The following is a 16,332-nucleotide window of genomic DNA, read 5'->3' as shown; positions in this document are numbered from 1 at the left end:
AGGAATGTTTAAAAATATACTTCTGTTTTCTCCCAACTGAGGGAGCAACAGAACGCCAGAGCTACTAGTAACAAGTATGTCCTCTGCTGATTTGTCTTGAATGCCTTAGCAATCAGATATAATCTAGGAACAATTAGCCAAGCGGAAGGCAAGGTTCAGCCGATTTTGTTTTGCTGGTGGGGAAACTGAGGCACAAATGACCTGGAGTGACATGGGGACTGGGGAACAGACGCTCCCCCCTGCCCTATGGGAGAACGGGCAGACCTGGGTGCGGAGTCACTGCCGTTTTTCAAGTTCATCTTCACAGCCATAGCAGACCAAACTCACTCGATCTTTAAATTAGAGAGAGTTGGTGGCAAGCTGACGCCCACATGACCAGGAAGTTGATAATTCATCATTCAACACATATTTATGGAGCATCTGCAGTGTGTCAGGCACTGGGCCAGGCATTGTCTTTAAGGACATGGCAAGACAGAAATGGCAACTGAAGTTCATAAGGAACATTTAGGAAAATCTACTTGTGTTCTAAAGAGCATAAAATTTTCGCCCAGCTGATGTGGCTCAGTAATTGAGCCTGGACTTATGAACCAGGGGGTCATGGTTCCATTCCCAGTCAGGGCCCACGCCTGAGGTAAGGGCTCAATCCCCAGTAGGGGGCGTGCAGGAGGCAACCGGTCAATGATTCTCTCTCATCATTGATGTTTCTCTCTCTCTCTCCCTCTCCCTTCCTCTCTGAAATTAATAAAAAAATATTTTTTTAAAAAGAAGAAAATGTTCATTAATCAAATTTGATTGGGTTAATCGCATTGATACTTGCAATGTTTTAACTTGTCTGTACTAGTGCTCCTTGTCCCAAGTGAAGTTTTAACCGGAGGGTTCGATGCATAACTTCTGATAACACTGATATGATATTTATGATCAGCTCCCATAGAGATAACTTTCAGGGAGGTCTGTGGGGGCTCCTGGCTATCTCCCCAACCTGGCCATCTCCCCAACCCCATTCCTTGACTGGGATCCTCAAACATTTTGAGTTTCTGTGCTTCCAGCCTGGCTAGGTTAGAAAAGGGTGAGGACACGTTGAGTTGAAGAACTGAAGGACTAAACCTCCCCGCTGCGGGAGTGGAAAGTGTTTACAGTTTAACCAGGAAGGATTCTTAGCGAAGAGGGGGTTTGGAGGGCATTAGCAGCGGTGTTTAGGCTAGCCTGGAGAAGAAAGCTAAGGACCCACTGGGGAAGAGAGAAAGGACGTGATCTGAGGAAGCTGCTTTTGAAAAAAGCCAAGTACTCATACTAGAATTAAAACAAAACCCAACATTTTCTTAAGATAACATCAATGAGAGAAAATTCCTCCAAGCAACACTTGATTTGCTCAGTTCTTCTGCTAATGTATTCACAGTGGGCACGGCAGGGCTGGTTTCCGATCCTTTTCTTTGGGGCTCATCTGGATGTGTGAATGCACAATTCATCCATCAGCTGTTTCCCCGGCTTTTCCCAGGATCAGAACTGCCTGTTCTTGTCATCTGGGGGCCAGCATTGTTTTCCTGTACCTTTTGGAGACACAGCTGGATGACAACAATCCTTCACAAATGAGGATTATTCCATACAAATATTTTCCCCCTGGTTTACTGAAGGAGGGGCATGATCTGCAGTGTGAACCGGAAGTTCAAGATTTATTTTCTATTCCTAGTTCCTTCCCTCATTTGCTGTGGGAAGCCTGCGAGTTAGAAGGCTGCAAGGAGACGAACCTGGGGTTAGAGGAAAGAAAGCAGGTGTGTTAAAACTTATGAGAGGCAGACGTTACAGTGACAGGCAAAGCTGTGGGAGTTCAACGTATGCTTAGAAATCAGGCAACAGCACTTAGTAAAAATAGCTTTCTCCGAGGTTGCTCAGAAAAGTTTATATTTCATCTTTTAGTGACTGAACGAGAGCTCTTAACGTCTGGCCCTAGCTGTCTCTATATAGGAGTAGATGTACGTACTGCTGTATCTTCTGGTTGCTAAGACCAACGATCTCCATTTATGATAAGCAATGTACCAGGGGCAAATCATTAATTATTCGGGATCACGTTGGGGTGTCCGAAGCGTCTGGTGTTGCCAAGTGGATGATGTCACGGGTGATGGCTCCAGAAATTCACAGCCACAGAGACACCCGGTGATCTCTTTGGTGGTGGTGGTGGTAGAGTGGGGTGGTCAGTTTCATCTCCCAGAGGAGAGCCTGTGAAAGGGACAATGGGGACATAGTTAGGGACGGAACAGTAACTTCCCCTTCAGCGTCAGCGCTGCTCTAAGTAAAATGAAGCTTATGGAAGCCCAGGACTGATTCTAGTTTGGGGGCCCTGTTCTGGACTCTCCCAATTAAACAGCAGCATGTGAGCCTCTGTTTTGGGGTGCCCAGTAGGCTGCCTTGGGCTTGAGGCTTACCCAGGGCAGGTTGGTTTTTTCTTGATTGCACCGGTGGGTTCTAAAAAGCCTATAAACAGTCCTGCTCCCTGGCTCACTAAGCAGAGGGAGCCCACTATTCCTACAGCCCTTGTGGGGACACCCGCTCGCGAGGCTCCTGCGACTGCTCACACGCACGCCCTCCACCCGCATGCCTCACGTCCTGTGTGTCAGTCTTTGTGAATGAATGATGTACACGCACTTCCAAAACTATGCTGCCACCGGGAGGGGGCCGGAGCGGGTGACCAAGCCCTCAAGAATGCGTGGAGAATCAGGGGGACTTTCCCGAAGGTCGGGGAGACTCTGCACGCAGCCTGCTGCCCGCGGCCCCGCGCATCCGTGCCCAGGGTCCCCCCGCCCCCCGGGCCCGCCCGAGGCGCACCCAGCTCCACGCCTACCCCTTGGCGGCCTGACCCGGGGTCCGGGGTGCGGGGCGGGGCGCCGGCTGCCAGGAGCCCCGCCCACCTTCCTTTCACTTTGGGCGGCCGCTTCCGATTGGCTGGGAGTCCGGGCCCAGCCGCTGTCGGCCCCGCCCCGCGCCCCGCCCGCGCTCCCCCCCGCGGAGGTCCTGGGGGATGCGGTGCGGGGGGGCGCAGACCCGGCGCCCGGCTCCGCGCGGAGAGAAACGCCCTGAAGAGGAGGGAAGAGCGTGCGCGGGAGGGAGGACCGGCGAGCGGCTCCGGGGAGCGGCGACGAGCGGAGGCAGCCGGCGGCCCAGAGGAGGGAGCGGGCGCGGGCGAGCCTGGGACCCGAGCGCGCGACTTTCCCCGCCAAGTGCCAACTTCGCCGGGAGCACCGGGCGCGCACCTTCTGCGCGCGGGAGGGGGAAAGCCGGCGGGCATTTGAGACTTTAGGGAAGAAAATCGGATTGCCCCCGTCCCTTCTCCCCTCCCCGAGACGAATCCCCATTAAAAAGCAAAAACAACAAGAATAACAGCAAACTTGCTATTATCCTGTCCGCCCTCCACTCTTGGCACCATGAAGGCGGCCGTCGATCTCAAACCGACCCTCACCATCATCAAGACGGAAAAAGTGGATCTGGAGCTTTTTCCCTCCCCGGGTGAGTGGTGACGGCCCAGACGCGCACCCCAGCTCTGGGTCGGGGTCTCCTCCACGTCTCCCCTCACGCCTGGCAATTTCCTTGCAGGCTGTGCGTTTGTGCCTGAGCGGGCGATGCTGGTGGCAGCTGGAGAGAGGCAGGGAGGAGGACTGTTGGTGGCCTGAGACCCTGGTTTGGGGGTGGTATTTATTTTCACAGCTGTGTTTTCGTGAAGAGTGGGAAACAGTTTATCGAATGTCCAGCACCCCATTCTCGCTTCTTCATTTTTTTTCCAAATGAGCAAGAACCCTCTGGCTTTTTTCCCCCTTCACGTTTGGGGAATGGACACCCTCAGAGGACATCCTTCCCCTGACTTTGCATCCCCTAGAAATGGACCTGGATGGAGGGCCTGGGCCAGCAGAGGGGGAAAGGTGTCTAACTGGCCGGCCCTCCAGGGCTTGAGTTCAAATGTCCTGCTTTCCTGAGCTCCCCTGTCACAGGTCGCTTAGCTTTCTAGCGCCTCTTTTCTGGGTGAAGGACAAGGAGATGGGAGGAGCGCTGAAATGGGCATTTTAATGTCGGGAAACACGCTGATGCTTTTCATGCAGATTACTCACTTTGGCCATTTTTCTCATCTGCCCTCGGGGACTACAGATGCCTTAGGAGAGGGCAAACATCCCAACAGCCCGCTTTGGGTCTTTGGTTAGTTAGTGGGTGGTGGTGTCCTCTTCTTTGATTTGAAGGACTTGAAGAAGAAAGGGGTGGGAAAGAAACTTCATGTTGCCTTAGGCACAGTTTTTTTTTTTTTTTTTGGTGCTAAGCAGTTTCATGGAGTCTGACACTCCATTATTCCTGGAATAAATGCCGTTTAAGAAGAAAAGATGATTGCTTTTAGGATAAGGCACTGCCAGCTATCCTTTGAGATTTGTGATTTTGGAGGTGAAGTTAGCAAGATACCGAGAAAAGGCGATGCTTTCTGGAAAATAATGAACTGCAATCATGTGTAAGTGTGCATCAGCTTCTCCATTAGTTTAGCTGCTGCTCCCTGTGGCTTACCCTTCCTCGCCTCTGCCAGAAGGATTAGTTGTGCATTTTAACTCTTTCTGAATCTGCTTAAACTTTCGACACAAGCCAAGCCCATGTTTTGTCGCTTGGAGGGTCCTTTATAGATGCCAGTGAAGACAGGGCACGTCCTCCCCTCTCAGACCCCCTAACCCAGTGGTTCTCAACATTCCAGCCCTTTAAATACAGTTCCTCATGTTGTGACCCAACCATCAAATTATTTTCGTTGCTACTTCATAACTGTGATGTTGCTACTGTTATGAACCGTAATGTAAATCTCTGATATGCAGAATGGTCTTAGGCGACCCCTGTGAAAGGGTCATTCGACCCCCAAAGGGGTCGCGACCCACAGATTGAGAACCACTGTCCTAACCCTCAACCCCAGCTTGGATCCCTGAGAAGTGTGCAGAGAAGGCTCTAGCTTGTGTGTCCTCAAAGGATGGCGATGGATGTTGAGAGCAATGCTGAGATCCACTAGAACCAGAGACATTTCAGGCACTTAGAGCTACCACTCAAAACTGGCGTCCTTATGACAGTTGCCTTGGGGGGGGGGGGGGGTCCAAGGAAGCCAGAATAAGTTCTGTTAGTCACAGTTGATTCAAACTATAGAGGCAAGAAGTGACAGGGTAGTGCCCTGTGGAGATATACACGCAACTAGTAGGTCTTTTCCTTTAGAGTGGCTTGTTGATACGCGTGTCCATAGGTTGGGTCGTGTGGGAGATATGGGGTAGCTAGCAGTATGTCAGTTCACACACCTACAGTGGAGCCCAGGTGCGGGGAACGGAAGAGTCCCTGGCAACCCAAGGTTTAGATCACAGTAAACAGCTGAAGCAACTTTTAAGTAATTAAATGTGACATTTTAGAGAGTTTAAGTATATTATGCTCTTGGTTATTGATAAAAAACAAACCCTGGGTACATAACTTCCCTTTGTTTTTCCATCTGTAAAATGGGTAGAATAAGGCCTAATGTTACAGTCACATCCATTCAAATAAACGTTTTTATAGGCCTCAATTTATTTATTCATTTTTTAAAGATTAACAAACCATGTTAGCAACATTCAATACAATAAAATTTCAGCTGGTCAAAGGGATTGGGCAGTTTTCTGCCATTCATTGTAATGAGGCTTGATTTCTGGAACTATCTTGGGGGGAAAAAAAGGGAGAAACTTGAAAATACATAGATAGATTATAATAACCAAGTTTTAGTGAATTTAATTCTGGGTGTTTAGAAACATGTGTGAACATTCTACCCATACCCCATACAGGGGAGAGGGAAAGAGAGGCCTGGAGAAGGTAAGTCACTCACCTGAGAATATCTAGTGAGCTAGCGGCTGAAGTACAATGAAGCCCTGTTTCTAACTTCAGCGTCCACTGCCTTGAGCAACACTGCAAGTTACCTTTCAAAGCTCAGTCAAGAACCTTCCGTTGCAACTTACACGTGCAGGTGCAGGGATGGAAAACATGCCGGCCTGGCCGCCTGCTTTGTTGTGGGAGGAGAAGACCCTGGCGGAGCAGGGATTTGCTTTGCCCATCAGACCGTACAAGACATGTGTTTAAAGTTTAACTTCTCACAGCAGCGTGGCTTTGTGTCCACAGCTGTGACTTAAATATTTGTCAGAATGAGTCTATGGGTTGTTTAGTTTCTTACGTGTGGAGACGACTAGTTTGGGATCTTATCTGGTTTAAATAGTTAAACCAGGCCCCTCCACCCCCCTCCCCCTTGCACCCCGTCCCCTGCTCCCATGGGAGAGCTAGAGACAAGCAGAAGGGAGGCGGGGGACTGGGAAGGGGCGTAAGGACAGGAGTCCTGGATTGTTAGCCTGTGTTTGTGAATAGGACTTGATCAGGAACCTTTATTCTAGAGATGGAGACCTCCCAGCATTTTTGACAGCTTTCGGGCCCGAATTGACATACCTGTACTTTGAAATGACATTGGAATTGCATTTTCCTTCGTCGTGGGAAGATAGACCCTGTTGATGGCAATGTGCGACGGCCGGGCTCTTCAGATCTTAAATGGGCTAAAACAAACAAAGCTATTGAGGGTCCGTGGAGCTCCCTCCCGGTGGGGACCTGGCTGGGGACGGGTGGAGGCTGGGTGCCAAAGCAAATACATTCCCAAGCTGCTTCAGTTTTTGTCTCCTTCCTTCTCCACCTTCTTGGGGAGGTGAGTGTAATTTCCAGAGAAGAGCGAGATCCCTAATTCTGGATGTGTGCTGCTTTACAAGAGTAAAACGTTCGCGCCTGCCCCCCCCCCCATCCGAGCAGAGCATGTCCATCCATTGGGGACCTTAGAGATAGGAAGACACTTTGTCCCTCTCCCCGTCTCTCTCATCAGTCTGTGTATCTTCATCAGTGTAGACAAGAAGGAGGCAGAGTTGCCAGGCTACCAGGATCCCCTGTTCATAGTGCTTCAAGACCCTCCCCCCACACTCCACGGACCACCCCATTAGTGACTAAGGACCCCAGTGGCTCAGAGCTGGGGCTCTAGAGCCAACCTGTCTGAGTTGGAATCCCAGCTCTGCTACTTCCCAGCTGTGTGACTTTGGGCAAATGACTGCATCTCTCTGTGCTCCTGCTCTTGCATCCATGAGTGTCGTAATTGTTCCACCTCACGGGTTGATATGAGAATTAAATCTAGGAATGTGTGCAACCTCTTAAAACAGTGCCGGACCCATAATACATTCTCTTGAACAGTTAACTAGAAAACAAGTCAACAAAAAAGGGACCCTGATTGGGGTAGAATTTTCAGGGGCCCTTGAAATGTTGGATAGGGGCTACCGCTGTATTCTGTACCTCTTTAGGTAAGAGAAGAGTACAGTTAAAGAGACCGCCTTCTCCTGCTTAGTGGAGATCTCCAGAGAGCACACACGGAGATGGGTAACTTTCAGAGGGTCTCGAGGTCTCACCTGTCAGAGCTAAAGTCACAAGGGTCGGTTAGTTACTTTGGGTGATGGGCTTTGTCAACGCTACCTCAGATCCAAACAGCCACCAAGACTAGAGGCCACCAGGACCTTTGCAGGGCGGATGGAAAAGTAGGGTATTTCAATTATGCAGGCTTGAGAAATGCATCGTGTCCAGTTATTATAAAGTATCTCACATTTTATTTATTTATTTGGTTGGCAGAGCTTGCATTCCTGGCATTTTTGGTTGGTTAGTATTGCTGGGGTTCTTTTTTTTGTTTGTTGTTGTGTGTGTGTGTGTGTTTTTTTTCGGTTTGTGCAACTTTTTTTCTTTCTTAAAGAGACCAGACCACCCTGTAGGAGATGACCTCCTTCTAGGAGACAAACCAGCCCTGGTCAGCCTCCCAGAGCCAGCTTGCTCTGAGCTCCATCGGACTCTGTGCAAACCCAAAGCTGGTTAGTGCAGGTCAGGGCTTTTCAGCAAAGCCAGGCTCCCATTTCCAAAGAGCCACAGGTAGAGGCTCGGTGGCAGCACAATTAGATGCCTCTCAGTTTTGCGGAAGGAATGGCCTGGGGCTGTGGTGGCATTCCATGAGTTTGTGTTGAAGGGAGATTCTTGCATTCACCCCTGTCGGGGTCTTCCTGATACAGGTGGAGCCTGCATCATGTACTTGTCATGCTAACATACAATTGCTCTTTTGCATTCTGGGGTGGGGGAGGTTTTATTTTATCTCCTTTTCAGAGGAGGAAAATGATATGCAGAGAGGTGCACAATTCACCCAAGGCCACACTGTTAGAAAATTGCAAACTGACCAGCTGTTGCAGGCATGTTATGCCTAAAAATAAAAACACCGTGTTGTTCTTAGAAGCTGTGGAAATTAGAAGAGGGTCATAGCCTGTTTGGCTCAGTGGATAGAGTGGCGGCCTGCGGACTGAAGGGTCCTGGGTTCGATTCCGATCAAGGGCACATGCCTGGGTTGTGGGCTCGATCCCTGGTGTGGGGTATGTAGGAGGCAGCCGATCAATGATTCTCACCATTGATGTTTTTTTCTCTCTCTCTCTCTCTCTCTCTCTCTCTCTCTCTCTCTCTCTCTCTCTCCTTTCCTCTCTGAAATCAGTAAAAATATATTTTAAAAAAATAAATAAAAGAGAGGGCAACGAGAAGGTAGTGATGGTTGGTGCTTTAGGTGCAGGGGTCCCAGCCACCCTGCATGACTCCGCTGAGCCTGGGGCAAGAGCCTGCCCAGGCACGGTCTCCAGACCTGGCAGTCAGCTGGGCTGCTTCTGGAAGATGCTGGAAGGTCCAGCAATGTTTGCCTCCGACCACCAAGCAGAGACCCAGGGCTCTTGTTTCCCCAGTGTAGTCACTGTCGCACAGGTGGGGAGGTGATTATGTTCACCTCCAAGGTCGCATCCTTCCCCAGGCTCCTGACTCGGCTTGTTCCCCCTCTTTCATCACGGACGCTGCCCTTCCCGGCATCTCACTTACACGCTGGGTGATGAGAGACAGAACAGCAATGAGTTCACTTTCTTTCTATGGTTTTCATTGCATTTTCCTGCTTGCAAAGAGGCCAGAGGTACCTACCTTTGCTGTCTGCACAGCAAGAGTTTTTTGTGTGGGTGTTTTTGGGCCTAAAATTTAGTGCTTTTTCAAAGCCTAAAATGTAGTGTTTCCAAGCCCATTTCACGGGCCGGGGCACACTGTTTGCAGTTATTCCGGCACGAGAGGGAAAGTGAGCCCTAGGATTCTACCTGCAGACCCGCCCGCCCTCCACAGCCCATGGCTGATGGAGAAGCAGCCAGACGCCAGGCTCCTTGTCTGAGCGGAAGGTATTGGCTCCTCTACCCCTGCCCGGCGGGGAGCAGTTTCTCCAAATAATCAGCGTCCTCAGCCCCATGCGGTCATCACAGAGGAATCTGTGTGTTAACAACACAGTCGCCATGTTTTTATTTGGCTACTTAGAACCTCGGATGGGATTCGCCTCTCTGTTCACCACCTTCTAGGTCTCTTCTTTGCTTCTCGCTGTTAAGCTTTTCTTAACTCAGGGATAGGAATGCCAAGACAATGCCCAAATCTATCATCTCTTCTCATCATGCGTCTATAGCTACTTTTTGCAGCTGGATTAAAGATTCCCCCTTTTTTTTTTCACCCTGTTAGTAGATGTTTTTCAAATTGCATAAACTGACTCTTCCTAGTTGGCCCTCTTTCTGAAGCCCCGTGTCTAGCTGTGTTACCTTTTTAATTTAATTGGGCAGTTTAGAGTCTCCATGCAGATACAGAACGAGATCGGTCTGTAGCGTAGGTTGCAGGAGATCCGATTTCGCTGGCGCGGAGCCATGCTTACAGACACACTCAAAATGTTGTTGTTCGGGCCATAAATATTTATTGATCATTTGGCCAACTTCATTCTATTTTCCAGGTGCTTTCCAGTGTCTCCTGCTGGGGTGCCAGCCTTTCCCCCAGACCCTTGAAATATGGCTTCTTACTGCCTCATCGACTTCTTTCAGTTCTTTTCTGTAGCATTTAGTTCTTTCTCTGAAAATCGTAAACTATTGGCCAGGTCATGCTTTAAGACCCAGGGGAACAGTGGAAAGTTTTAGGCTATTGGATTTCGGATCTTGATGGCGTATAGATTGGACGGTCATATCATTTGCTATTTAAACCTGAACACTTTTGACGCTGTTACTAATTGCACCGGGGCAATAGACATGAACTGGAATTCTCCCAGCAAACGAGGGTCAACTACTTAGACACGGAATTTGAATGATAATATTCTTTTTAAATATCTACTCTGAGTTGTTAATCTTAGGGTTTAGACCAGCCAAAGTAAGCTGAGAGGACCAGATGAAGAGTTTGAGGCAATGTAAGTGCAGTGTGGTTTTTCTCCCCAACCCCATGGGTTATATTTTTAAATGTTTTTGACGCATAATGTAATATTTCTCAGCGCCTGAGAAACAACTAAACATCAACCTCAAACAAGTTCATTTCAAGCATCTGCAACCTCTTGGTAGTTTTGGGTTGTGATGCTAAGCTGTTCACTTTTGCTTTGCAAGGTTCTACGGAGGGAGGGAGGGAGGTAGAGAGAGAGAGAGAGAGAGAGAGAGAGAGCTTTTGAGTAGGTGGGGGGGGGGCATATCATCATTACACAAGTGAAGACAATTAAAGCTGTTGTTTTGTTTTAATGCTTAGCCAAGATGAGAAATTCTACTGTTGGGATCAAATGGGGCCAAAAAGAAAAAAAAAGAGTTTTGTACCATGAAAGTGGGTAACACTAAAATGTAAAAGCAAGCCCTCAATTCTTTAGGGAGGGAGGAAGGGAACGGTGGATTCAATTGCAACATCCCTTTTGGCTAAAGAAGGAGGAAGGAAGAGGAATGATAACAAGAAAAAGGTAAGAAAGTGTAAGCAAACGAATGCAACAACAAAAGGCCATAATGAGAAAAAGGAATGAAGGGTTGTACGTGATGTTTCATAGACTTTTGGAAAAGTCCTCCTATGGGCCAAGCATTGCTCTTGGGTGGGTTTGCCGTCTCCGGTGACCAGGTCGGTCAGCGTGGGTGCCACTCTTTGTGTAATTATTTCTGGGTACCTGTCACCCCTCCCGGGTGGGGTGTGTGGCTGGTCAGGAGAACTCAGACCAACTAGTCCCGGTGTCCCAGATGCTTCCATGGCTAGAGGTGCAGGAGACCACTGTTGGAATTTATGGAAATATGTGGCCATCAATGAACACTCCTATTTTCTGTGCCAGTTGGGTCGCTTCTTCCAACAGTTCATGGGTCGGCTTCAGGGAGCACAGGGGTATTTCAGAAGCATTTGCAGGAGGCCTAAGAACAGAGGTAGGATGGTGTTAGGTTTTAGATGCAGAAGACAGGGGAGGAGGAATGCCAAAAGTTTGGGGTGAAAGAAAGGCTTACATAAATATGAAGAAAAATATTGATGGTAGGAAGGAGAGAGAGGAGGAAGTGTGAGGCGTGACCTATGTGAGAGCATCTGGAATCCCAGGATGAATTTTGCCTTTGGAAGAAGGGAGATGTTTAAGGACGGAGTAGTGTTATGGAAGAGCCTTAGGCGAGAGGTGATTTTTTTTTTGTAGTATTACTTTACTTCACCCTCAAACTGTTAGTTGTTAAAACTTCTGTATCAGCTTATCAGGCTAAGCGTTAAACCTCAGAGATGATGACAGGATCAATCACTTACATAGTTTCAAGGTACAAATGGAAAATAAAGAAACTAGGTCAGGCCAGGCTATTCCTAAGTCTGCTAAGTGGAGGCACCTGGGTTTTGAAGTATTTAGGAACTCCTGCTCACAACTGATGAGATTTTTATGCAATTACAGTTTTGTGCTAGGATCACTCGTTAGTTGTCGTGTACATTTCAATTCAGAGTGTGTTGTTGAGTCTGATTCTAAAATTCCCTTCAGAAAATGCCTCCCAGGAGATTACTCAGCAGAATTCCCCTGTGAGGTCTTTAACACTTCTAGCGTTCCTACCTTTTTCCTATCTGTTTGACATTCTTCGCCTAAGATTTAAGTTTATTCTATACATTATGCGTATGTTGTCTTCTATCCTCGAATAGCAATTAGAGGCCTGGGGTGTCAGGAGAATTCATGGGTGATAAGGGGAGACCCGCCAGCCTTGTAGGAATAAATACTGTGTACGGAATAAATCGGATGGCCACTCCGGGGGGCCTGCCACTATCTAGAGGCCTTGATTCTAGCCCTGGCTTTGCGACTGTTTATCCCTGTGACCTTGGACCTCATGGCCTATGAGGTTCCTCTGAGCACTGACATTTTATGACTCTCACGTTGAAAATAATGAAGGCCTCCAGAGAGCAGGGACTGTCGTTCAAGTGGTTGGCAACATAACCTGCCTTCTCCCCCAGATTGTGTTCATCCCCCAATTCTGTTTCATCACGATTCCATCACCTGGGGGAATTTTGAGTGGATCCGTGAAGGTTGCCTTTCACAGAAAGAGACTTTTGACATCGTCTGTGGCCTGGCTTATAGTGACAGACGCCCAGACACCTGCACATTGTCTGGGGGTGACCCTGGGCCCGGGGTCAGACCTTCCTCTTGGTCGCCCTCCATGAAACAGCTTCCTTTCTCCATAGGCCTCTGCTACGGTTGCAGCGGAAGGCAGCTCCAGCGCGGGCTCTGATCTGGAGGAAGGAGGTGGAGGTTGGGGGTCCGGGAGGTGAGGCAGCCGGGCCCAGCTGCATCCTCAGGGCTGAGCCTGTGGTCTGCGCAGGGAGCTTATTTCACCGAATGCACTGCCCTGTACATCAACAGTCCCTCCTGGTTCTGCTGAAAGCCTCCTCGTGCCTCTTCCTGACATCCCCACGGAGTCAGGTCCCTGCCTCCTGTCTGTCAGAGGGGAGGGCCCGGCCCCCCTGGTTTCTGGCGGCTTAGGGAATGGTGTCTGGACCCAGGCTGCCCGCAGAGCCTGGACAGACAGGCTACCCCTGCCTTGGGCTCCCTCGCCTTCTGTCCGTCTGCCCCGGAAGCTACACGTGTGTGTTGGATGGCGGCAGGCTTTTCAAAGGCTGCTTTTGCAGCAGTGGGAGAGCATCATCGCTCGCACGCAGGCCTTATCTGAACATCATTTTCTTGATGTTATGTCTACATTTTGAGAAAGGCCCACCATGGTTACTCTTTTCTTTCAGAAGCAGAGACCTGAGATCAGCAGGCCCGTTTGGGGGAAAACTGCCCTTGATAGTAGGGTAGAGTTTACCTACGGGTACCTACCATCTGCCCTTGATAGTAGGGTAGAGTTTACCTACGGGTACCTACCATCTCATACCCACTCATCTTTAGCTTTGTGTTTTGTTTCTTTCCCATGAATTATTGGGTGCTGTCTTTTGACTGCGTTAACTTACTAATTTGCCAAGTACCTTACTATTTTCCCCTAACAGTCCCATTTCACAGATGAAGAAACTGAGAGGTTAAACACCTTGCCCAAGGTCACACAGCTGGGTGCTTGTTGAATTTGGGCAAATGCTGAGATCCGTGGGTGCCGATTGTGTACCAGTTCACTTAAGGCTTGGCTGGAATCGGCAGCATTGTACCACTTGACACGAGACTGTGCCATATTCGATCGAGCCCCCTGGTAATCCTTGGAGTTGTCAACAGTTTACAAGCAGGGGGATTGCAGAGCAGCTACGCTGCTGCTTTTCCGAGGTCACATGGTACATGGCAGAGCTAGACCATGAAGCTAGATTTCTCTACCCCCCCCCCCCGACATTTCCATTCTGCCACCCACATTTTAAACATTCCTTTGACTTGATGAGCACATGGTGCATTTACTTTAATAATAGTAATAATAATAAAAATAACAACAATAATAAGCATTAGCTTGAGATCAGAACTGTCAAGCAGACATCCTTTCCTCTTTTGCTAGAGACAGATTTCCCTACTTATTTTATATGTAGTCGATCCCCCGCACATTAACTGAGCTCTGAGTGGGCCGTGACATAGGACGAAGAAAATTCTCTGAGTTCTCGGTGATGCCATGGCCCTGGTCAGCCTTTCAGTAAGATGGCAAGTTAGTTCCTTCTCAAGAAGTGAAAAAACATGCCTTACTTCGCGGGCTGCTCACAGATAGGCCATTTCCCTCTGGTGGAGGCTGCCCTTGGACTTGGAGACACGCATTCGTTTTTAATCTGACGCCTTTTGAAAAGAAGTTCTGGTCCCACCTCTGCTTTCTTATGTTGAAATATATGCGCATGGTCTTCCGTGCCTCAGTTTACTCTTTTTAGCAAACGAGGCCCACTTTAATGACCAGGAGGACCTTCAGGTAACTGCAGGAGCAGATCAGGAAAAAGAAAAACACCCCAAACCTTTGAATCTCATACTGCATGATGTGGGAAAGAAGCATATAAGAATTAATGACATCTTAGATGCCTGAATTCCCCCCCACCCCCACCCCGCCCCGCCCCGTGCCTTGTTAGTTTCTATTTGGAGTAGGGGCATCTGCTATGGCACCAGGTACCTACACAGAGTTTAGTAAAGTTGTATTAGATTACCCCTCGAATACAATGTGTCGCTTCTTGCCATAACCGAAGCCCTCTCCCTGTTTGTTTGCTTCACTCTGGAAGCCAGAGCAGCCCAAGGCCAAACCCCAGGTTGTTACATTGAGCAGGATCCTGTTGGCACATTGCTGTTTCCATGGGAGTGAGTGTGAGGCTAAGTGGCCAGCAGTGCCCTTGGGGGGTCTCTGGATTATTGGGGAACAGGAGGTGGAATCGGGAAGCAGAGGTGGGGTTCCTCTGATTGCAGCACAAATGGAGATCATAGGGTTAAGTGTGCATGTTTGTGTATGGGCACTAGCTTGGATGCCAGGAACATTTAGGCTTGTAAAGCACATCTTAGTGTGTCTCCTCACACGGGTATGCAGGCTCTGGCTCATGCCCCCCTCCCCCACTTGGGTATAGTTTGAACATTTTCTGGACTGACAGCCAGGCAGGCCCACCTATAGGCGGCCACCCTTTTTCCTTTTAGCGCCTGGGTGAGAATTAGGGCACCTGAGTCTGCTTCTGCTCTGAGCTGCCAGGGGATAGCTGCCTCTCCGAATCTCCTCTGTGTTCCTCTGGGAAAAGGGCGCTCCCTGTGAGCGTGAGCGAGCTGCCTTTCTTGGGAGACAGTGGGGGAGTTCACGCGTTCACGTGGAGAAAGCGCTCTGGAGTCGCTGGGTGATGCCAGGAGTGTTATTGGATTAGCGAGAGCTGTGATTCTGAGCACATAAGGACTCTCTGAGGGTGAGTCACGTGTGCCTGTGTGTGTGTGCGCGCACACACGCAGGAAATGCATCCTTGATTTCACAGAAGATCAAGAGTTCAATCTCACACCTTTCTCACCTCTTAATGGAAACCAAAATGCTCTTCAAAACTGCTGGGTGCTTGCTTTTGGTCTCTGTATACGTCTGTGTTCAGTTGCGGGGAGAGAGAACAGTGAAACGTAAGAGCACCTACTGTGTGCCAGGCACTGAGCAAGGCGTTTCACACAAACAATCGAATTCTTCAAACAACCCTGTAAAGATAAAGAGATTGGGTCTTGGAAAGGCTCCGGGAATTTTCCCAATCAGAGAGCTTTCGGGTCACAGATGGGAACTTCGGTCTTTCCATTTACAAAACCCTGCAAACGTAGACTCTGTTCCTAGAGGAAACTTGCCGGTATTCTCATCTGAGGCTTTGATTCTTGGAACATTCTTCTGTGTGGAGTGCCTTTTAGGCTACTCATGATGTGAGGACAGGGCAGAAAACATTCAGGATATCTATAAATATCGACCATTGGGATGTGTAATAGAGAGAGAGGCTCCTCACTCACCCAAAAAATAAGTTCACATAATGTCTACTTTGCATTTCCAGTTTCATAATGGACAAATGAAAAGTGGCTAACTAAATTGACTGAACTTGTGCACAGAATGGGCACGCTTTGGCCTCCATTGTCCAGATTGGGAAACTGAGGCAGGAAGTCAGAGCGTCCACCGGGGCTTGAGAATTCTCCAAGGAGGGGCTATTCTGAGGGACGAGTCTAGGCCTTGAGGCCACTGGATGCAATAGGAATGTTTGCAGAAAAATAAATACACACGAATGATTCCGTATCGACAGGGTGCACCTGGAGTTAACCTCTGATTGGAGATTTTTTTTTAAAAAAGTAGATGTGTATGTATTTATTTATTTCTGGACTTCTGAAGGCTTCTCAGAGGCGCTTCCTGGCTCTCTCAGGCCCTAACCCATACTGTTCTGTGATGGATGGGCTGATGGGAGACCTTTGAAATTCCAGACTGGTTGCATTGTCTCAGAGGATGTTGGGTGCTGGGTGAGCAACACAGTGACTTCGTTTGTGAAATGAGATTGGGCCCCGGCAGCTTGGCCTGGCTTCCCAGGGTCTGATCA

The 16,332-nt window shown here is 48.9% G+C and overlaps 1 protein-coding gene across 5 annotated transcripts in view; it reads left to right on the top strand.

Moving 5' to 3' along the window:
• Positions 1–16,332, top strand: part of ETS1 (ETS proto-oncogene 1, transcription factor) — a 116,831-nt gene that overhangs the window by 47,978 nt on the left and 52,521 nt on the right. The window contains exon 1 of one of the 5 annotated variants that reach the window (XM_059676621.1): positions 3,007–3,498. The exons of 2 other annotated variants lie outside the window; for them this stretch is intronic. In XM_059676621.1, the coding sequence (XP_059532604.1) occupies positions 3,417–3,498 (82 nt within the window). In that variant the 5' untranslated portion in view covers positions 3,007–3,416. Of the gene's footprint in view, positions 1–3,006; positions 3,499–16,332 lie in introns of those variants that run through there. 2 more of the 5 variants (XM_059676625.1, XM_059676623.1) reach the window with 2 other exon arrangements.

The sequence above is a fragment of the Myotis daubentonii genome, chromosome 19 (genome assembly GCF_963259705.1).
Source record: "Myotis daubentonii chromosome 19, mMyoDau2.1, whole genome shotgun sequence".
Taxonomy (NCBI): Eukaryota; Metazoa; Chordata; class Mammalia; order Chiroptera; family Vespertilionidae; genus Myotis; species Myotis daubentonii.
Note: the sequence above shows the minus strand (reverse complement) of the source record. Positions and strands in the feature narration are given on the sequence as shown.